The 24,146-nt window shown below is 42.3% G+C and overlaps 1 protein-coding gene across 3 annotated transcripts in view; it reads right to left on the bottom strand.

The window, feature by feature from the left end:
• Window positions 1-24,146, bottom strand: part of WWP1 (WW domain containing E3 ubiquitin protein ligase 1) — a 162,124-nt gene that overhangs the window by 129,807 nt on the left and 8,171 nt on the right. For all 3 annotated transcript variants that reach the window (XM_006112979.4, XM_014581648.3, XM_075920431.1), the window contains exon 2: window positions 2,985-3,075. In XM_006112979.4, coding sequence (XP_006113041.1) covers window positions 2,985-3,054 — 70 coding nt within the window. In that variant the 5' untranslated portion in view covers window positions 3,055-3,075. The remainder of the gene's footprint in view (window positions 1-2,984; window positions 3,076-24,146) is intronic.

Here is a 24,146-nt window from a genome sequence, read left to right on the forward strand (position 1 = left end):
TGCATACTATTCCTTCAGTATCAATATGTAATGTGTGAGTATGTATGGGTGTTAACATACGTGAACTGAAGCTGATGTGGATGGTAAGTTACTTCAATTAGTGATTTCTCTGAACCTTTAAAGAATGAGTGATGGAAGAGAACCTCAGAACCTTAAGGCCTGTTCTACACTTAAAAAATTAGGTCAAATTCCCTGAATGATGGGGCTATATTGAGCTAAGTGCCAGCATGGAAACCACCTACCACCACTCGGGGAGGTGGAGTTCCTACAATGAAGGAAAACCCCCTTCTATTGCTACAGGAAGTATCTGTACTACAACAGCATATTTATGGCACTGTTTGTAGCACCTGGAGTGCAGATATGGCTCACTACTTTCACACACACACACACACACACACACACACACACACACACACACACACTTTTCTGCGAGAGAAATATTAGTATACACATTCACTTACTTATAAAAGATTCTCTTTCATATTTTTAGTTTTGAATTTTGAGGCCAAATTAATATAGTCTATGTTCACAAGTACATCAAACCAAGCAATTCATCTAATGTTAGTACTGATACTCCCAAGTCACAATCACTGCTTCCTTATAGCCTTTTCTAAAAATCACATAGCTCATTTAACACAACAGAGAATCAGTAACTCCTTTATTTCTACTGTGTAAAACTATACTGATTTTTTTAAATGAAGCTCAATGTGATGTACGTGCAAAAAAAAAAAAAAAAAAAAAAAAAAAACCAGACACATCATCTTACCGGGAAAGAAAATCCACAGCTACTAATTCATCAATGCAACCATGAAAAGGAACATAGAGCATATGAAGCCAAAGGAAATTTAAAGTTCCAGCCTTTTATTTTGAAAAATGTTCTTGAAGCAACATAAAACTGAATATTTTAAAAACAAAACTAAGGTTTAAGGATTATAATTGTCTATAACAGAAACCATAATGAACACACTTGCTAAAAAGATTCAAGTATTCTCAGTGTGACGCTGATTCTAACACTTGCATACATCATCCCCATCTAAAGCAAACCTGGACTATATTAAAACTAGTCCAGAGTGGATCAGAAGTATGGTACACTGCTTTTTTGAGTGGCCACAAACCTGGACTAAGTATAAAATTATGCTTTGTGGAAATAAAAACAAAAGTAAGACAAGCCGAACAATATCCATTCACCCATCTAAAAAAAAAACCCTACCGATACATATAAAAAGCTACAGGAAACTACAAAATTCCAAGTCCCTATCATTTCATTTTTGTTGACCTCCCAAAAATATTACAAGTGGGTAATCGAATCCTGCTAAAACTAATCAAAATATCCAAATTATGCTACAACACCTTATGAAACATGCAGCTTTATACTTTTTTTAAAATCCCCAATTTTCCTTTTAAACATCTTGTAAAAGTAATTTGTATTAATGTTCACAGAAACATTTAAGTGTGCCATATCTTTCTTCCAAGTTATGTATACATTAGTAGTATATATGAACAGACATAAGAACGTAACAGCCAAACTGGGTCAGCCCAAAGGTCCATCTAGCCCAATATCCTGCCAGCCGACAGTGGCCAATACCAGATGCCCCAGAGCGAGGGATCACAATAGGTAATCCTAACGTGATCCCTCCCCTGTCACCCACCTCCAGAGAAACAGAGGCTAAAGGACACCATTTCAACCCATCCTGGCTAATAGCCATTGATGGACCTAACCTCCATGAATGTAACAGGGTTCAAAATAGAGGTAGATAAAGTTCTAGCCTTCACCGCATTCTCTGGCAAGGAGTTCCACAAATTGACTGTACGCTGAGTGAAGAAAAACTTCCCTTTGTTTGTTTTAAACCTGCTGCCTATTAATTTCATTTGGTGATCCCTAGTTCTTATATTGTGGGAATAAGTAAGTAAGAGTGACATGCAGCAGGTTAGACTCCTTACACAAAGATTCCTGTGCCAATATCTAAGCAAGGGAGGCAAAGATTAGTGTAATTTATAAATAACTTTTCCTTAGTCACTTTTTCCACACCAGTCATGATTTTATAGACCTCTATCATATCCCCCCCTTAGTCTCCTCTTTTCTAAACTGAAAAGTCCAAGTCTTTTTTTATCTCTCTTCATAAGTAAATAAGTTTGTTATATGGGGTAATATTTTCTGATACTGCCCTCAAACTGTCTCTTGTCAATAAAAGTTACACAGTTTCTATGCTATGAAGAATTGCTTACCCTATAAATGCATACTTTTTGGACCAGAGGTGGGCAATAATTTTTGATGGGGAGCCACTACAAGATTTTGGTAAGTGGTCAAAGACCACACTTTTTATGGAAGGGGTGCAGGGTTTGGGACAGAATTAAAGTGCAGAAGGGCACTTAGTAGGGGATTAGATGTGCAGAAGAAGGTGCTGAGTCTGAGGCGGAGTTTGGGTGAAAGAGGGGGTTGAGACCTAAGGCAGGGGATTGGAGTGCAAGGTCCAAGAGAGGACTCTGGCCTGACAGAGGACTGCAGGAGAGGCACAGACTCTGGGAAGGAGTTTTGACCTGGGATGGGGGCAAGGAGGAGTGTGGGAGGGGCTGGGATGCCACAGGCAGGCTGTGGCTGGAGGACACTTATCTAGGTGGCTCCTGACCAGCAAAACCCTCAAGCAGACACCCTGCCTGCTGTAACTCCAGGGCTCAAAGCAGCTGGCTGCTCCATGTGCCCCTTTGCAGCACTATCTCTCAGCTCCCATTAGCTGGTCCCTATTGGGAACCTCTGCCCCAGCACAATCTCTCAGCTTTGCATACTGCCTTCCCCCCCGCAGAGAGAACATGGCACAGCCAGTCGCTCCGAGCCTGGGACTGCTCCCTGCCTGAGGATTCCAGTAGGGTGGGCTGTGTGCCGGATTCAAGGCCTTGGATCCGGCCTGGGGCTGTATCTTGCCTGCTCCTGTTCTAGACCAATGTCCACATATATTAATATATGTAATACACATATTATTTCTTACCAGTTACTTGCATCTGTAATCTTCCATTATGATTGTTACTGGTATCAGATCTTGGTGAAGCTGTGGCCATGTCAGAAGTTACAACTTTAGCCTAAAAAAAGGAAAAGAAACATCTATACACATACCCATTTAGTTTACTGAAGAAAAAAAAATACAACATCACAACTATACATAAACTAGGACAAAATAAAGATGTTAAGTAACGGTGAATTAGCTAATTGAGTAGTTGATGGAATTTCTATCGACTACTCAATTAGTCGATGGGGGGGGGGGGGGCACTTACCACCACCACTGCAGCTCTGCATTTTAAATGTAGTAAGAGCTGCCAGGTTCTTACTACATTTAAAGTGCAGAGCCAGAGCGGAGTTAGCTCCTGGAGATGACAAGCTGGGACTCAGAAATCCCAGCTCACACCAGCTCCGGGACTGCTGCAGCTCTGCCTCCCCTACTCTCCCTACCACTCCGCACCATGGAGATGCTGCTGTTGGGAACCAGCTTTTAAGCCAGCTCCCCCTAGCACCAGTTCCTGCTTCCCCCATTTTCCACTGTCTTTAATAACCCTGTGCTATCAGGCAGTCAACTAGTTAGTTACATCCCTAAACTAGAATAAATAAAGCAATTGAAACAGTGAATTTCACTCTGTGACTGAGGTATACCAAAACATGGTCTATTATTTTCTAATAAAATTGATGTAATGATTTTAAACTTCTATCGTGCCATTCAGCTGAGTATCACAAAGCAGTTTACAAATGTTAAATGAAGTAGCTTCAGAATATCCATCTGAAGTAGTGAAGTATTACCTCCTTTCTATAGATGGGGAAGGTGAAGTAGAAGAATCATCGAGTAACAGAAATATAGGGCAGAAAAGGATAGCAAAGAGATCATTTAATCCTGAAGAAGGAATAAGACTATCCCTGTCAAGTGTGTATCCAACCTATTATGAAAAACCTCCAATTACAAGGATTTTACAACCTCCCTAAATAACTTATTGCAATGTTTATCTTTCCTTAAAGCTAGATATTAGGGAAATACTTTCTATCCTAAAATTTCCCTGTGGCTAGCCAGGCGACTTACTTCTTTTGTCTGACCCTCAGACAAAAAAAGCTGGTCACTATCCTGGTATCCTGGATAGTGGGGTCAAATCCAGCCTATCAAGCCCTTGAATCTGGCCTGCATCCCTCCCACCCCCGCTGTAACTCTCAGACAGCAAGCAGCCCCAGGGCTCAGAGCATCTGGCTGATCCATGTATCTCGCTGCACAGGGTGGGTCAATGGGAACCAGCCAATGGCAGCTGAGAGATTGTGCACCAGAGAAAGAAACAGCCAGCCCTTTGAGCGCTGGGGCTGCAGCAGTCAGGGAGCCTGCCTAAGGATCCTGGCTAGGCTGCTTGCCGGGAGCCACCCATATAAGTGCCTCCTGGCCAGAACCTGCACCCAAGCCCATCCTGGCACCCTAACTCCCTTCCCCCGGTCACCATCCCCTCCTGCCCCAGGTCACCACACAAACCCTCTGCACTCCTCCTTCCCCCCATCCCAGATCAAAACTCCTTCTCAGACCCCACACCCTCCTCTACATCCCAATCCTCTACTCCAATCTCCATTCTGCATCCAACCTTCATCCTAGACCCTGCACCTGCTCCATAGAAAAATGCAGTCCTAGACCACTTACCAAAATCTTGTAGTGGCCCCTATGAAAATTATTGCCCACCCCCACTCTCAGAGTGGATAAAAAAAAAATCAATGGTTTAAAAAAAATCTGATTTTTATTCCAATTGATTTTTTTTAATTAAATGCTTTTTTACGGAAAAAAACTTATGTACTGTTTTTAATTAAGATACATTATAGCTCAATGATATCTCATCATGGAATACGGATTATACATTCTAATTCCATAGCATGAGAAAATATATTCATGTAATGTTTAAGAAGTTTGTAAATGAGTTCCAATAATTAATGGATTAGGGACCCAATCTTATGGGGCTCCAGAGTCTTCGGTGTAGATTATTTAGGTTAATCTTTCTATCTACCCAATGGGCCTCAGTGTTCAGTCTAGTCTAGAAGATACCATCAGAGACATTTAGTTTTGCAGTTCTCAAGCTGTGGATTTGTGTCTCATGAGATGACATGTTTGTTAACAGCAAAAATGTTTTAAAATAAGTAACATATAGAGAGACGAAATAAGACCTCAACCTTACTGTACTTCTGCAAATTTGTGTACAGAGTCAATCCCTTACCTCTCTCTTTAAAAGTGCAAAGTCTCGAAGAGTTCAATGAATAGAAGATTGCTGGGGACACAATAGACTTGGACAAGGAGAAGTCTAGAGATAAAATTTGAGAAGGGATAGACAGGCAGTGAAAACAGAAATGAAACTGTTTGAGCAGCATATTCCAGAAGTCTTGAGGTCTGAATGTAGCCTTCATTGATCTGAGACCTACCATAATATTCTGTCACTAAAAGAGAAAACCGATAATGGCAACAGACCATAAAAGAGACCCAGTTTGGGAATATTTTAATGAAGCTCCTCTAGCTGTGGGTAACATAGGCATCTGTGCAAAATGAAAGTCCGATTGCCCACGTGAAACAATTCCTTCTCAGGACAAAGCTGCATTGAAGATGACAAAAGGAACATGTCTGAACAAGCAGGATCTTCAGGTTGGTAATTTTTTTTATTTTATACTTCTTTCTTAAGGTCTACCTGTATTCCTTCTGGACTATCCTTGAATTCTGATCATGTTCATTACTGAACCATGTTAATGAAGTGTGGGTTCTCAATCATACAGAAAGGCGTGTATGTCGCATAAACAAACTGGGCAATTTTTTCATCCATTACCTCTTCTTGTAATCTGCAGGTACTTATCACAAAGTGATCTGTGGTTGTTTTTGATTAATAGAAACTTTTTTTTCTTGAGCACCATATCAAGAACTGGCCTAACTGGATGACAGTTTGTGAACAAAAGTGTGAAACAATAGATAGCATTGTCACAGTCAAAAGTTCTCAACATTTGGGTTTAAGAGAAATGTTGAACACATGCTGAATACCCGGAAGCCTATTTCTGTAGCCTTCAACAAAATGCAGGCAAATAGCAGTTTTATTGCTGATGCTGTGGAAATATAGAAGGAACTGAGTGAGATCTTAGAGAAATGTGTAATGAGAGAGTTAACAAGCATTAAAAAAACAAATGGGACAAGCACTCTCTAGCTCATTTTCTTGCAAATATTCTCAATGCTCAGTATTAGAGTCAAACTAACTGCTGAAGAAAAGAAGCTGACATGGGCCACCAGCAATCATCCCTCCATAAGGCCAACTATAATAAGCTTCAGAGCCAAGGATGAACCATTCAAGAAATACATGTTTGCTGATTATGTTCTAAAGATAGTCACACTAGTAAACTGGTAGAAGTCACATAAGCACTTGGATTCAGGATTGATGAAGTGATAATCTCACTTGTAACAGCAGTAGCTTCTGCCAGTGTAGAAATAATATTTTCTTCTTTTGGACAAATTCATTCCAAATTGAGAAATCGTTTGGGACCCGAAAAAGCAGGAAAGCTGTTTTTATTTTTATTTTCCAGATTACAAACAAACAGGAAAATGAAGGTGAAGACAACTGAATTAGCTGCAGAAGCCAATATTTCAAGTTTCTTGTGTTGACCTGACTGGCAGTCAATTTAATTCTTGCTTTAAAATATATAATTTAACTATTATAGTTTAAATTAAAAAATTCACTTTTTTAAACCAGATTTGGTTTTGTTTGCTTTAGTTAAACATTCACATGCTTGTTTTGTTAAAATATTATGTGTTTGCTGTTGAAGAAAAAAAAATCCAGAATACATAATGTTGTTATAGTTAAAGAAACGATTTAAATATCTGTCTGGTGATGTTCTCTTCCTAATACAGCCTGTCAAGAAAATCCTCAAAATATTAATGATTAACCTGTTAAATTGGAGATATTTATGAAGTCATTGACAGGTGAACTATCTGCTTCAACTACCTTTGCTAAATGGAAAAACCAAACAATCATTCATTTTCTGATATAGCTATAAAACTTATTTTGAAAACTTTTCTGATTAATCACTTTTTAAAAATGTATATAGTGTGTAACTTCTAAAAATGAAACCTACATCTGAGTTGTGAAGAATGTGTATTAAAGTTATAAAAACCAACAAGGATGCACTTTTATGTAGAAAACCATGATTAAATCAAATCTTCCTAACTAGTGGATTAAATTATATAAATCATTACTTAAATCAAATCCACCTGCCTGTTCTATACCAACCTTTTTCATATATGAAGATCTGTACTCCCCTCAACCCTCTTTTCCATAGATAAACCATGCCAAATTCTTTTAACCTTTCTAAGGCCAAGTTTTCTAAACCTCTCACCTTTTGTTGCTCCCTTCTGGACTTTCGCTAATTTTTCCATCTCAAAGTATGAAAACCAAAATTGGACACATTATTCCAGCTGAAGCTTCACCAGTGCTGAGCGGAGTTGAATAATTATATCCCAGGTCTTACACAGAACAATCCTGTTAATACATTCCAGAATGATATGTGCGCCTTTTTCACAACGGCACCACTCCACTGTGCTGTTTCAATTTGTAATCCATGATAGTAAACACTCAATCTTTTTCTGCATTACTGCTGCCCAGGCAGTAATTTACCACTTGTTTGTGATTTTTCCATCTTTTCCTACTATGCAGTTGTCTTTACTGAATGTCCTATTGATTTCACATCAACTATTTAGTTTATCAAGATCATTGTAATTCTAATTCTGTTCTCAAAGAGCCTGCAACACCTCAACCTGATGTCACATGCATATTTTACAAAAAACACTCTCCACTCCATCCTCTAAATCATTAATAAAAATATTCAGTTGCTGCCAGACTCCACTTAATATACACATTTAATTTGACAGCTAATTCCTAATAATTATTCTGAATTTTTTTTTTCAAACAGTTATGCACTCACCTTACAGAAATTTTAACTAGACTACGATTTCCTACTTTGAGAAGTGGTACCGTGGTACCTTGTCAAAAGCACTTGTGAAGTAGAGACACATCAAGCGTACATCTAGACTGGCCCCTTCTCCGGAAGAGGCATGCAAAGCAGGCAAGTCAGAATAGGGAAATCCGCGGGGGATTTAAATATCCCCTGCGGGATTTAAATAAACATGGCCACCGCTTTTTTTCCGGCTTGGGGAAAAGCCGGAAAAGAGCGTCTAGACTGGCGCGATCCTCCGGAATAAAGCCCTTTTCCGGAGGATCTCTTATTCCTACTTGCCAGTAGGAATAAGAGATCCTCCGGAAAAGGGCTTTATTCCGGAGGATCAAGCCAGTCTAGACGCTCTTTTCCGGCTTTTCCCCAAGCCGGAAAAAAGCGGCGGCCATGTTTATTTAAATCCCGCAGGGGATATTTAAATCCCCCGCGGATTTCCCTATTCTGACTTGCCTGCTTTGCATGCCTCTTCCGGAGAAGGGGCCAGTCTAAACGTAGCCCTACTGCTTTTCTTCATCCACTAGGACAATTAGCCTTTTAAAGAAGGAAATTAGACTGCAAGAAATTAGTCTCTCTTTTTCTATATATTCTGTTCTGTGACCACTGGGATTCTAGGTGTGGCCCATGAGATATTTTGTTTACCACTGCTCATGCACAGGGTTGCCAGATTCTGCTGATTTCCATCCATCTAGTTGTGTTCCTACTGGTATTAATAAAGTCACATGTGCATAAAGCAAGGGCATGTGAAGTGAGGGATGTGCTGATTGCACACAACATTGCAGAAAGTCATGCACTCCTTCTGCATTCAAAGCGCTGCTATGGTTCGGTTGACAAACCCTGCAAATTCTAGATACGCAAGTGCAATGAGCAAAAGTACCCTACCATAGAAGAGTGTCTTGGTTATGGCAATCTTGTGACCACTGAGATGAAGGAGGGCCACTCATGCAGATCCCTCACTAACCTAGGTTGCCCCTCACTTAAATAAATGGTAAGCACTTTGGAGCAGGGACTGTTTCTTCCTTTTTATTCAGTGTACAATGTGGTTCTGCTCTCAAATGAGATGTAAGCGTAGTGACTGGATTAGGGATGTAAGTGACTAATCGAAACCTTACTGGATAGTCAACACACTAGTTGACAGTCACTTCGCTCTATAACAAAGAGGCAGCAAGGGGAAGGGAAGAGGAGGGTTTGCTGGAGGGAGCCACCTTAAAAGCAAGTTCCTCCCAGCTACAGCTCCATGGGAGGGGGCAGGAGCATTGCAGCAGCCAACTTTGAAATGTACAAGAGTTCCCGCTGGGGCTCTTGTACATTTCAAAGTTGGAACATCACGTGGAACTTGGGGCCACTGGGGAGTGCCCCACTGACCCCAAGTTCCACACAGGCGCTTCTGCTTTGAAATATACAAGAACCCCCGATGGGGACAGTTGCACATTTCAAGGTTGGCACACCACATGGAGCCCGGGGCCAGTGGGGAGTCTCCCACTGGCCCCAGGCTCCTGTACATTTCAAAGAGGAAGCACAGCATGGAGCCTGGGGCCAGCGGGTTCCACGCAGCATTTCAATCTTTGAAATGCACAAGAGCCCTCTCTGGGACTCTTGCACATTTCAAAGGCAGAACACAGAAGTCCTTATCGACTAATCGAATAGTATATGGAAATCCCATCGAATATTCAATTAGTTAATTAATTGAACTTTAACATCCCTAGTCTGGTTACAAGATAAATAATTTTTCTGCGGAAGAGCTTAGGCTTTAGTCCAGGGGTGGGGAACCTCACGCCCAGCAAACAATTTCATCTGACCCTTGGAGGGATCCAGCAGCTGTGAAACACCTCAGGGGGTGGGGGTGAGGGTCCCCGGGAGCTGCTTTAAAAACTTCCCCCAGCCTCCCCTGAAACACAGCTAGATGCTTCCAGTTTCTCTCCTGCACATGGGAGAGGCGCGCATAGGAGATCTGGTGAGAGGGAGCCTAAGTTCAGGTAGCCTCACAGGGCTGGAGCAGCCCTCTGCCCATAACGGGCCATGGACAGAGAGCTGCTCCCGAGTAATGGTTAACCATTACCCAGTATGCATCGCCCGTTAAGGGCGATGTTCATTCAATAACCAGTTAAATGGTTGTCTGTTCACATTCCTAATATAAAATCCTATGAAGTTTGCTGGACAGGTAAGAACTCCTAAAGTCTCCAGCACCACTAAATTATTGTAGCCCTATGAATTGCTCTTCTTTGCATCCAGTTGGCCCCCAAACACACAAAGCTATGAAGCATCTGAATATATCAATTTATTTACAGTTTCTCAATAAGGATTGCCAGCAACTATTTCTGATCTAGTATTCTGTACCCTGCATTCTCCCGACGAATTTTTCACCATCAATTCAATCTCAGACTATTTAAAATTTGTGCAACTCTTATTCCGCTTGCCTTCTTTACATAACACTCTCACCTCATCAACAAATTGATGAGGTTTAATGTTCTCCCTAAGAGAGGCAAGGGGATCTATAAAAATATAATCTTCACCTATTGCCTCATCCCCTAATTCATAAACAACATCCTCTTTCCAGTAATCCTCTTCCTAGCCAATGTCTGTCTCTTACCCTCAATTTGTTTATTGGTCTTTGTCCTTGGCTCTCTTTCAATATACTTATTTTTACTCCTTTTCCCTGCATATTTATCTTCTAACTGAATAAGCAAATCAACTTCCTTCTCTATCCAAATGCAGGTCCTCTTAGATGCTTTATTCCTTACCCTAATCCTCTAACCGTCCTTTCTCTGTTCATTACAAACTGCAGGGCATCTATGTCTAGCATGTTGACGCAATCCTGATTTTGTATTGAAAGAAAGTTCAGGGGTTAGCCAAGTTAGTTTGTACAGGATAAACTAAAAAAACCTAACCAATAGTCTGATCGCACTTTATAGACTCACAAAACATATAGCTGGTATCATGAGCTTTCATCTGAAGAAGTAGGCTGTGCCCACGAAAGCTCATGATACCATCTATATGTTTGGTTAGTCTATAAAGTGCTACCAGACCATTTGTTGGGGTTTTTTAAGTTTATTTTGTATCGAAAGTTAGCCCACAGATCAAATAGGCCTGTCCCATTTCAGGAGCAACTACCTCCTTGGGCTCACAGTTAGGGTAATGGAAAGGTATGTTATGTACTGGAGAGAATTTACCACACTTTTTACAAGCCACCCTAATAGCCTTACTCTTACGGATTTACATATACATACATACATACATATATACAGGCAGTCCCCGGGTTACGTACAAGATAGGGACTGTAGGTTTGTTCTTAAGTTGAATTTGTATGTAAGTCGGAACTGGTTCATATTGTAGGGGAAACTTTAGACAAACATTTCTCCAGAGCTCAGTTCTATTCTCCCACACCTCACTTCCCTCAGTCCTTTATTCTCGAGCAGAGGTGTCTGCTGAGAAAAGCTGCTCCGCGTCTCCCTGGTCTGCTGTGGGGGGCGCTAGCTTCGCATCTCCCTGGTCTGCTGGGGGGAAGCAGATAGTACGGGGTTGCCTCACCCCGTTTGTAAGTAGGGATCCGATGTAAGTCGGATCCATGTAACCCGGGGACTGCCTGTATATTAAACACACACACACACACACACACACACACACACACACACACACACACACACACACCCCTCACTCACTTTCCAAATGAAGTTAAGTTTTTGTGGGCAAATGGGACAATTAAAACATTCAACAGAATATTTCAAATAGAAAATCCCATCTTTCAATGAACCACTACTTGTAAAATTACCCCTATTATTAAAAGTAGTGGCAAAATTAATGTTAAAATGTCCCTTTCACTAAAATATGGGTCCTCCAAGGTGTCTAAATACTTAAAACTTGTATCAAAATCATCTACTCTTAAATTATCAAAAGTGCTATTGGTAAAAAACCAAAGATAAAAATGATAAATCATTCACTGGGTCATCACCAAACACTTGACAGTTCTCAACTCCTATGTTCAGTCTAATAGGGAGGTCCTCTATTTTAGTCTCATGAGGTATCCACTCATTTAAAAACATTTTATTTGTAAATCCATCAACCCGAATTAAACTCCCAATATATTTTACAACACTGTAATTTGGAACATCAATACCAACAGTGGGGTATTTTTTTATCCAGTCCAGTGCCAATCCGCTATAAAAATAAAAATTCCTTTCTTCCATAAATAAAAAGATCAAACTCTTCTCAGGGGGAAACTACCTTTAGCAGGGGAGCAGAAATTTCTTGGGGCTGCTCACTCCACATACAAGGGTTGGGGGTGAACCGGGGTCTGTGCTCATTTCATCATTTCTCGAAGTCTGAATAGGAATCTTGGGCCTTTTGGCCAAAGCTGTATTAAGAGTACATCTCTGCATAGGACAATCTGACTGAATCTAACTTTCACATCAAACATGGATCATTTGTACCCACTGATCTCTGACATGATAGCAATCCAGGGAAAAGGCACAGGACAGTCATGTACTTTCAAATTTCTTTTTCTTTTAATAACACTGAACATGTTCAATATTTGATGAGTAGGAGATGAGAGAATTGTTCAAAGTGCCTTCTCATGGCTGGGCATTCTAATGTCACTGGCAATACTGTCCTACTTCCTCCGCCCCTTAAGCCCTTAATGATTCCACAACATGCTTTATTCTCTCAACAATACTTTTTTTTGGCGCTAGTTTATTACAAAAATGCAGTGCAAACATTAAATAACAAAAGCCCTCAAAAACAGTCCATTTATAACTCCTATGGCTATAGTCCTTAAAAATCCATGCTATCTAACCCAGTGAGCACACTTGGGCGACCACCCAGGAGAAAAGTCAGGTATAGTCCAGATGGTTAGCAGAGCGCTCACATGCCCACTAGGAATATAAAATCCAAGTTAATCAGTAAACCAGGTAAACATTAGGTTAACCTAACATTTATCCAACTAAGCGGGATCCTGGACGGAGGAGGGGCAGAGACAGCACTGTAGGGCCCCTGCTCCCAACACCTGCAGGAGCAGCCCCTGCCTGCAGGGTACCTGGGGCCTGCTGCAGACAGAGGCTGCTCCGGATGAGAGCAGCCCCCTGCCCACAGCAGGCAGGGAGCTTGAGCAGCCCCCATCATGCTTGTAGCACATGTTCCTACTGGTGGTGGATATCTGTATACCCCTTGGTGCACATAACAAAATGCAACATCAATGTATCATATCAGACTTCATCTTTTACTACACCTGGTCCTTTCTTTGATCCCCTCCCATCCTTCTGCCAGGGTAGGTACCCTAGCCCTTTCTGCTAGATTGAATTCCCAGTAGAGAGGCTGGGTAGGACTGAGGTTAATGACTGGGAAGAGTAATCATGCAGTCTCATCATAAGAGTGTTCATTACTTTCGCTGTTCCATTAACTTCTCATCTCAGACAGGCCAGCAGGTGGGCCCTAATACTATTCCCTGAACTTCAGCTCTCTGCTTCCAGCTCTCCTGCATGGAGATATCAATGGGTAAGCCCCTTCGCTGCTCGTGTCTTCAGCCTACTTTAATCCCCAGCTCCTGCTGGGAAATCAACATTGTTTTCACCATCATCTGCTGTTTTCCAGCTTTTACCCACTCTAGGCTGAAATTTTTTATAGCTTTCTTCAGGCATCCCTCCCCTGTTTAATTGTTCCTCATCCTTTACAGTCCTAAGTATTGCCCCACCAACTTCACTGGCCATAGTTGGAGCACCTGTTCTGGCATAGGGACACTAGATCTACTTTACTTAAAGGGGACAGTCTCCCTGTGGCAATGAAGGATTCAAATTTTATTTCTCCAGGATCGCCTGCACATAATCCAGTGCATATGTGAACTCTTAACTACTCCAGTTCAGATCTTCATATGATAAAACACATTTGCATTCTCTGGCAGTACTGTATGTACCAAAATCTTCCAGAGATCTAACATCCCTAACAGTGATTGTGGCTCAGCCAGACACTAAGACCACCATGTTTTCTTTAAACCATCAGGATGGCCCCAGATACTTCCTTTTTTGACAGAAATCCTCTGTCCCACATGACATTCCTACTTACCATGTACCTGGCCAGAAAGAACAAACAGGTAGACTTGACCAACTTACATATTTTCACAGGTACCTATCTTTACATCAATGAGGCACAAATCATGTCTTTCTCCAGGAGTGACCATTAGACTAATTCACCAGCAACCTGCAAAGGGGTCCATCGCTCTTTTGCTTAGGACGCTGAGAACAGGGATGCCTTCTCTAGCCACTGGTGAAGGAGGCTTCTTTTATGCTTTTCACCAATTCATTTGGGGAGGAGGGGAGGAAATGTCGATACAGCTCAGAAAAGAAATCTCCACTTTGGCTTAGAACAATATGGGTCTCAGTTTTGTTACAAATGGTCAAAGCTGATCCTATTGGAAGGAGTATCTGATCTCAGGTGATCATTTAGACCCAGGTAATTTGTTTCAGCTTGAGAGACCTTTCTGCAGCAGGATGGCTTCTAAAAGAAAGAGCTCCTTAGCCAGTCTCTCCAAACAGGTTATTCATGTTATCTTAGACCAGCCACTGACAAGGCTTACAGTACAAACAGGGGAGGGCAAAGAGGTGGAAAGAGAGGAGAGTCTCTGGTGAGTGGCAAATGTTGACTAATTTAGTTTCTGTCACTGCAAAAAAATTTCAGTGGACCAATTTTGGTTTCAGACTCAAGGGAAGACTCCTGCTTTCCCCTCTGTCATGCAAAATCTGCTTTGGATGCAGGAGAACCCAAACTTCTTTGCCTGTTCCATGAAGAAAGCATCAGGCTTCTAATGGTAACCTCATATCAAGAATCTAAAAAGCAGCCCACTTAGATTTATCAATTCCTATGAACCTTAAAAAGGCTTTTCTTCAATTACTGTATTACACTTACATTAGTTAATGAGGTGGAGAGGTACGCAGAGAAGGCAAGCAGAATGAGAGTTGGGCAAATTTTAAATAGTCTGAGATTGAACTGATAGGGAAAGATATGAATATGGTTTCAGTTGGATGTGCATTCATTGTCATCAACAGTTTTTAACTGCAGTTAAAAAACAACCATTCACTTCCATGCAGTGCCTTTTGGCCTGTCGTACACACCTCTGGAATGTACAGTTAGTAGTTTTCATGGTTCACCTGAGATAAGGCATACAGATTTACCACAGCCTAGATTATATATTATTGAGGATATAGCTGTGATATACAAAATCCTTGATAAGTCACTGGGTTGCTGAAATACAACGAATTCATTAGCAATCAAAGTTAGCTTTTTCCCTGTGGCGTGTTTTTTTTTCTCCAGGATCTTCTATATGTGGGAGCTCAATTTAAAACAGTGAGAACAATGTGATACTGTGTGAGGTGAAACTACATAAAATTCAAGCCTTCGTCAAGCAATTCTTCATCAGCATACCAATGACTTCAATTGCTTCAATTGTATGGAAACAGTCTCCATGGCAATCAATGCTCAATCTCTGCCTCTTCATAACTTCCATAACAGGCTTTACAACTACCTACCAGACTCAGGATATAGACCACCTATAAAACAATTCCTATTGAGGTTTTGGTCCATTCAATGCTTGAGAGCACCTATTGCCTCTTCAAAAGGCACACCTATCTTTAATGGCAGATTTGCTCATCTGCTTGACTGATTTCAGGCTTTTGGGAGGAGAGCTCAAATGGGACCTTATATGGCTTAAGGCAAGCAAATTTCTTGCCAAATCATAGCTTGGTATCAAACTGGAGTTTGGGGGTTATGAAGAATGTAATAAATAGCTAGCCATCTCTCCCTCCTGGGGTCACAGCCACTCATGAGAAGACAATCGAACAGAGGGCCCCAGTAGGTACTCCGCTTTAGGCATGGTAGTATCCATGACACTGGGAGGAGAGATTGTTAGTAGCAGTGCCCATTGAGGATAGTGCAGTGCCCTGACAGACATCAGTTACAATAGAACACCCCCTGATCCATGACCACACCATCTGGGGGCACTGGAGCTGATGGTGTTGCACCTGCACTGCCTGCCTAGAACTGCAAACTCCAAAACTTCAGCATTCCATCTAAGAGCTTTCCATCTAGGACCATGGTCACCAATCTGGGGGATGGAGCGGTAGATCTTGGCTTGTTCTGACATTTAAAAAGTGATCTTGGGTGTAAAAAGGTTGGAGACCACTGATCTAGGGGCACTGTACAGCAGGGATTGTAGGATAAGGGATGAGAACAGTCAGGAGGCAGGGAGCAGAGGAATTGCATAGGAGAGGGAGTCCCCAGGGATGGTCAGGGAAGGCTGGGGGCAAGGGAGGGTTGGGGGACAACCCACTCCTGTCTATTTGGAGAGGCACAAATTCCCCCAGCCTTCCCTACCTGACCTTCTATACAATTTCCATACCCAATGTGGCCCTCAGGCAAAAAGTTTGCCTCACCCCTGCCATGTTATGTGTGATCACATAATGCTGAATAAAGATGTCTGTGGACCCCTGGGTGGCTACCTTAAAAATGTCAATAATCAGTACATTATTTAGAGAAGCTATTAAAGTAAACAAGAAGCAAATGGAATACATACAAGTTTCATGTAGAGGACAAAGGGTTGTTGGTAGCAAAGTGGATGCACGCTAAAATTCATTTTGACAAATGTTGTTTGGATATGGCCAATCTCTTTGATCTTTCAGCAATTGAGAGAAAAAAGGGTAGCAACTATATGAATTATTTAATAATGCCAAAGTAAAAGGCTAGTGCTAGTCTTACATCCAAGGTGGACTGGTTGCCATTATTTCGGGGGAAAGAAGGGAAGGTGGATAGGTTTATTTAGAAGGAAAGGATAACCATAACTTGAATAAAACTTGCTGAGTGTTTGTAACATGATCTTACTCACTGGGCTGATTTGAAGGCTGTGAGAAAAAGCTGTTTTCACAGATTTAAACAGAGGGCTGATGAGACATAATAAAACTGGGCAGAAATCTCATCTCAGGTTAAACATTCTGAATGGGGTGAGTGAATACTGAATGATCTTCTATTTTAGAATAGAATACAGTAATGGTGGTCATATGTACATGAATGGAGCTGATCTTTTTAGCTGCAGGACATAATCCAGCTGAGTGGTAAAGGAGCTCTCATTGCTAAGACATACTTTGTGTCACACCAAGTCCATAATGCTTTACATGTATGTAGGTACATATAGCACACTGCTGAACATCAGTTATTCAGAAGAACTTTGTTTACCTCTTCTGATCAAGTTATATCTATGCTGGAACCTTGAAAGAGTCATGATTTAGGACAGAAGAGTTCTAGATTTGGGTGGAGAATTTGGCCTGCATCCAAAGGAACTAATTGCAGGGTGAATGGTGGACTGCCACGCGTAAGCACACCATATTTACTGTGATCATGTTGGGGCTATGACAATGACTCCAGCTTGTTCCACAAGTTTCCTGTAAAGCACTGTGAATAGTAGAAGTAGTGAAAAGACACAGAAGGAGGTGCTGTGACAGACCAGGCCGGGTCTGGGCACCACTGAGGGTTCTCAGCTCAGGGCAAATTGCTCAAAACCAGAGCTATTTACAGCTCTCAACTGGAGACCTTTCCCAAATAGGCCACAAACCAGTCACAAAGCGCTTCAACTGCCAATCTGGCCAGCAGGAAGCCTCACGGGTCCCAAAGACCTAGCAACAGTCCCTGGTCAATTTACACTTTAGATCTTCCCCACGAGAGCATGCTGAGCCAATCCTTTAGAATCTAAAATCTAAAAGTTTATTAAAAAAAGAAAGAAAAGGTTGAGAGTAAGATTGTTAAGGAGAATACATTACATACATGAATTACCAAGTTCTTGATGCATGCACTTAGCATAGATGGTACAAACTGCTAGCTTTAAAGTCTCTGGTGTACATCCTATGTCAGGATGGGTAAGCAATCCTTCCCGGCTCTCTGTCCCTTGCAAGGATGCATCTGGAATCAGTAGCAAGATTGAAGTCAAGATGGAGACAGCCTCGTGGAATTTTTATATTCCTAGTGTCTCCCAAACTAGAGCTGGTCACATGATCAATTGCCCTGTCTGTGTGTTTCACATGCCAGCAGCCATGAGGTACTGGCTGGGCTGCATGTTTGCAGATGTATTTCTCAGATGTGTATTGGCCACACCGAGAGCCACTATCCATAGAGCACTGCTAATTAGCATAGCCATTCACTGAACAATCCTTCCTCACAATAGGCAGTCCAGGCCCATTACTCTCTCCCAGACAGAGAACATTTTCAGTACAAAACACAGAGCCCATATTCATAAAGTCACATACAGAAATCATACAAGTACATGAGTAGCATACATAGAATCAGTAAAGCATAGACTGGTGACCTAAAACCGCCTTGAGAATAATTGTGGGCATCTGGCATTGCTGGGCGTGCAAAAACTTTCTGCTCAGAGATCCTGGTGTAATTGTCTGGTGTCTAAATAGGTTTCCAGCCAAGATGTTGATGCCATGTTGGATGCACTAGTTCTACAACATCAGCACTCCTGTACACAAGAACTGAGACTTCACTCCCCCCCCCCCTCCCATCTGTAGATTTAAAACACGGAGGCAGTGTTGTCAATTATTACTCATATGGTCTTTTTTTTTTTCTTGTGGAAGACATTGAGTGAATTCTTTGAATTTGGAATAGTTCATCTACTAGGGATGTTAAATTTAGATTAACTAATCAAACAGTCAATGGGATTTCCGTCGACTATTCGATAAGTCAATACAGGCACCTCCACCTACTGGGCTCTTGCTACAGTTCAAAAGTGAAAAGGAGTGCGAGGCCAGGGAGGGACTGGCCCTACTCTTCCTGCAGTGTCTGAGCCTTTGAAATTTACAAGAGCCATGGCACAGTTCTTGTACATTTCAAAAGCAGAAAGTTGCAGGAAGCATGGGGCCAGCAGGGGAATCCCCCGCTGGCCCCTGCTGAGGCCCCTGAGCTTTTGAAATATTCAAGCCCTGTGGGGCTTTTGTACATTTCAAACGGAAGTCCAGCAGAGAGCGTGAGACCAGCGTGAGACTCCCCTACTGTCCCCATGCTCCCTGAGGCACCTGAGCACTCCAGGGAGCGCAGTCCCAACCACTCCGGCGGAGTCACCACCAGAGCAGTGCTACCCTCGCTGCTACGGTTGGCCCTGGTAAGCCCCACCACCACCTCTCAGCCTCCTGTCTTGAGCCCTCTTCCATGAGTCCTGTACCTGCCTTGACTTCTGCACCCCCATTCCTTCCCCATGAACCCCTTCACCTCCTTCTCCTTTCCCTGAGGCTACCACCATCCTGGTCTGAGCCCTCACACAACTCCCAACTCTCTGCCCTAAGCCTCCTCTTACCCCAAAATCTCACTGCAGCCTTCATTTTCAACAATCACTGAAATAAAGCATGTACATTTGTCATTTATTTTTAAAAAAAGTACTTCAGTTAAAAACCCAAGCAGCACTGGGTACATCTGCTAGTTATCCAATATTTACAGAGCTTGAGGGATTACAGGATCAATAGGGACTATTATGCGGAGATGTTTGGGCATAATGACTAAATGCTAATAGTGAAAAAACAATCCTAAATCTAGGTGGCATTCATGTAGCAGTATCACATAGTGGAGAGTGATTACTGGGCCTTGCAATTCAGCAGTGACTGGGAGGATTATACTGTAATTCAAGTTTGGGGTGACAAGCAGTGACAGCAGAACTTGCAGATGCGAGAGGCCACATTCCTGAGGCTGCACACTGAACTTGCCCCAGTGTTCCAGTTCACGTGTATCAAAATGGGAAAGACACAGTGACAGTAGAGAAGTAGGTGGTGATCACGCTCTGGAAACTTGGAACACTGAATTGCAACTGGTCAGAGGGCAATAATTTGGAAGATGATAAATCCATAACAAGGGACATTCTGATGCAAATATGTAAGGCCATAACTCAGTAGTGGAAATATCTCCATTGCTGCAAGCCTATTGAGTATCTGAGGTGGGGAGATAGACGGTATGAATGTCCCTTTTTTGGAACTGGCTCACTTTGTCACAAAGTACCTCAAGAGAAAGAGCTGCTCTTCTTTGATAATGTAAGCACTAGTGGATCATATGGGGAGCTTCACTAATATCCATGTGAGCTAATCAGAGAAGGTACATGACACTTGTATTTTTAAGAACACGGGACTTTTTGAAAAGCTGTAAGCAGAGACAATCTCTCTCAATTAGCAAATTTCCACTGATACTGAAAATGATGATACTGAAGTACCAGCAGTGATTCTGGGGGAACCAGTGTGTATACCTTGCTCATGTATCCGTGCACTGGCCATTTCAAAAGAGCCAAGGAAATGTTTTACTATCAGCTCTGCCAGTGCAGAATGACTGCTGAAAATGCCTGTGTTAAACTGAAGAGACACTGGAATTGTTTACTCACTTGACTGAATCACAGTGAGAAAAATCACCCCAATAATTATAGCTGCATGTTGTGTACTGTGTAACATCTATGAGGCAAGGTTGACAGAATTACACAGACCATTTATCTGTTAAATGTGAACACCCATACGACACAAAGATTCCTAAAAAAAAAAAGCCAACTATGAGGCTCTGTGTCAGAGAGGCTTTACAAGAGCATTTCCCATTCAGTCACAGTAGAGGTCTCTGTTGATTTCATGAAATAGTGTCTGTTTTTTGTACTTCATTTTATATATTGGTACAATCTTTGCCTGTCATTACTCTGTAATGTGCAGTGTATATTTATGAATTTGATTGGCATTCCGCCTCCCACTACATACTCTGCAATGCTTAATATGAACTAATAAAGAAAGTCTGGCTTTATAAAAATAGACCTTTATTGTGTGCAAAACAGCAGTTAAAATTGAAATGCAAATACTCACACAGCATGTTAAGAAATACTCTTGCCAACAATTGCAAATGAAAAAGAAAGTAAATGGTAAACATGTATGTCCACGTATGTAAACACTTCAGTGTAGTGCAACTACATACCCGCTGTCCTATGTACACAACGGGTTAGTGTAATGACTAGCAATACCTTTGTTGTCCCCAGGCATGGAATGGTAGGGGTAGAGTGCAGCAGAGTGTCACATGGAATGCTGGGATTATAGGAAGCAGCAGACATGATGTTCTCCAAAGACTGCAACGATCTTTGTGACTATAGTTGTGTGTGCGCTCGCCACATGCACCAGTGCCACAAGATTTTCCGTTAGAAGTATCCATAGGAGAGGAGTGGCATGTATGAAGACCATGTATGAGTGCTCCAAAGTTAAATCCTACAACTCTGACACCTTTCTAGCTGATGTAATAGCCACTGGGAAACCCCCTTCCAAGACAGGTAAAGAAGGGAACACATGGTCATCAGTTCAAAGGACAACTCAGTAAATCTGGAGAGGACCAGGTTAAGGCCCCAGTGAGGAATAGAGGGGAGGGGGAATGAACCTCTCAAGTTCTCAGAAAAATCTCATCATTGTGAGAAAACATGGTTTGGCCCTAGATCAGTGAGTGAAAAACTAAGATTGCTGTCAAATGTACCCAGATAGAAGACTGAGCAAAACCTTCCCCCTTCAAGTGGAGAAGATAATGAAGGATGATCTGGATGGGTCTCTCAGTAGGAGCAAGACTGTGTTGCTGAGCCCACACCAAAATCTAGATCTACTTGGCCACATTAGTCTGTCTGGTCAAAAGCTTACATCTTGCCCAACAGGACTTGCCAAACCACTTCTGAGCAGGATCACTTCTCTGCCATCAGCCATGGAGCAGCCAAGCTGTGAGATTAAGCAATAGCAGGTCCAGGTGAAGAAGGCAGCCTTGGTCCTGAGACAGCAGATCTGGGCAAAGTGGCAGTAGCCATGGGGGCCATACTGCAAGGCCCAGCAGAAAAGCATACCAACACTGGCGTGGCCACAAAGGCATGACAAGGTCTGGTTCAGTCCTGCTTGACCATCTCCAGGATCCTGAAGATGAGTGGGATTAGGGGAAACATGTAGAACAGGTCACCTGACCGCTGGATGATTGCGATCCTGGCAATTACAGACCGGTAAGTCTAACTTCAGTACCGGGCAAATTAGTCGAAACAATAGTAAAGAATAAAATTGTGAAGCATGTAGAAGAACATAATTTGTTGGACAAAAGTCAACATGGTTTCTGTAAAGGGAAATCCTGTTTTACTAATCTATTAGAGTTCTTTGAAGGGATTAACAAACATGCGGACAAGGGGGATCCAGTAGATATAGTATACTTGGATTTTCATGAAGCCTTTGACAAGGTCCCTCACTAACGGCTCTTATGTAAATTACACGGCCATGGGATAAGAGGGAAGGTCCTTTCGTGGATTGAGAATTGGTTAAAAGACAGGAAACAAAGGGTAGGAATAAATGGTAAATTTTCAGATTGGAGAGGGGTAACTAGTGGTGTCCCCCAAGGGTCAGTCCTGGGACCAATCCTTTTCAACTTATTCATAAATGATCTGGAGAAAGGGGTAAGCAGTGAGGTAGTAAAGTTTGCAGATGATACCAAACTGTTTAGGATAGTCAAGACAGAAGCAGATTGTGAGGGACTCCAAGAAGATCTCACCAAACTGAGTGACTGGGCAACAAAATGGCAAATGAAATTGAATGTGGATAAGTGTAAAGTAATGCACATCGGGAAAAATAACCCCAACTATACGTACAGTATGATGGGGGCTAATTTGGTTATGACAAATCAGGAAAGAGATCTTTGAGTTATCGTGGATAGTTCTCTGAAAACTTCCACGCAGTGTGTAGCGGCGGTCAAAGAGGCAAATAGGATGCTAGGAATTATTAAGAAAGGGATAGAAAATAAGACACAGAATATCTTACTGCCCCTGTATAAAACTATGGTATGCCCACATCTGGAATACTGTGTACAGATGTGGCCTCCTCACCTCAAAAGATATTTTGGCCTTGGAAAGGGTTCAGAAAAGGGCAACTAAAATGATTAGGGGTCCCATATGAGGAGAGGTTAAAGAGACTGGGACTTTTCAGTTTAGAAAAGAGGAGACTAAGGGGGGATATGATAGAGGTATATAAAATCATGAGTGGTGTGGAGAGGGCGAATAAAGAAAAGTTATTTATTAGTTCCCTAAATAGAAGAACTAGAGGACACCAAATGAAGTTAATGCGTAGCACGTTTAAAACTAATAAAAGAAAGTTCTTCTTCACACAGCGTGTAGTCAACCTATGGAACTCCTTGCCAGAGGAGGCTGTGAAGGCTAGGACTATAATAGAGTTTAAAGAGAAGCTAGATAATTTCATGGAGGTTAGGTCCATAGAAGACTATTAGCCACGGGATAAAATGGTGTCCTTGGCCTCTGTTTGTCAGAGGCTGGAGAGGGATGGCAGGAGACAAATCACTTGATCATTGTCTTCGGTCCACCCTCTCTGGGGCACCTGGTGCTGGCCACTGTCGGCAGACAGGATACTGGGCTAGATGGACCTTTGGTCTGACCCTGTACGGCCATTCTTATGTTCGTATGCCTCTCCCACAGTCCCTTCATCCGCTCAGCATGTGGAAAAGAAACTGCGACATTTTGTGTTGTGTGCTGTCAAGAAAAGATCCACTAAGGGAGTGCCCCACTTCCAGAACAACATGGCAGTGACTTTTGGATGAAGAGGCCACTCTTGTAAAGAAGAACTCACTGCTCCGCTGATCAGCTAGCTGGTTTCCCACACCTGGAAGGTGACGCGCCTCCAGATAAATGCTATGAGGATACAAAAAAATAAAAACCCAGATGTGAATAATCTCCTGGCAGAAAATGCCCTTCCCAGTCCCTCTGACGGGGGACAAAAAATCATGGCCGTGTTATCCATGAAGATTCAAACCACTCTGCCTGCCAGGTGAGGGAGGAAAACCTCACTTAGCCTGAGAACTACCTGCAACTCCTTGACATTTATATGCAGGGGCACTTCCGACACAGTCCACTTACTCTGGGTCCAGAGATCGGATACCCCAGCCCAGATCCAATGCATTCAATACTAGCTTCAGGGAGCAGGAAGGAGCTTGGAACGGGTACTCCTGCCATCACATTGCTGAGAACTGTCCACTAAACAAGAGACATAAGAACCGGAGCCTGGACTGTCCAGGAGGTGTCTGGAGAAGGTATAAGCCGACACCAACCACCGCTGGAAGGGGGCACGTGTGTAGTCTGGCGTATTTGATCACATAAGTGGACACCGCCATG

The sequence above is a fragment of the Pelodiscus sinensis genome, chromosome 2 (genome assembly GCF_049634645.1).
Source record: "Pelodiscus sinensis isolate JC-2024 chromosome 2, ASM4963464v1, whole genome shotgun sequence".
Taxonomy (NCBI): domain Eukaryota; kingdom Metazoa; phylum Chordata; order Testudines; family Trionychidae; genus Pelodiscus; species Pelodiscus sinensis.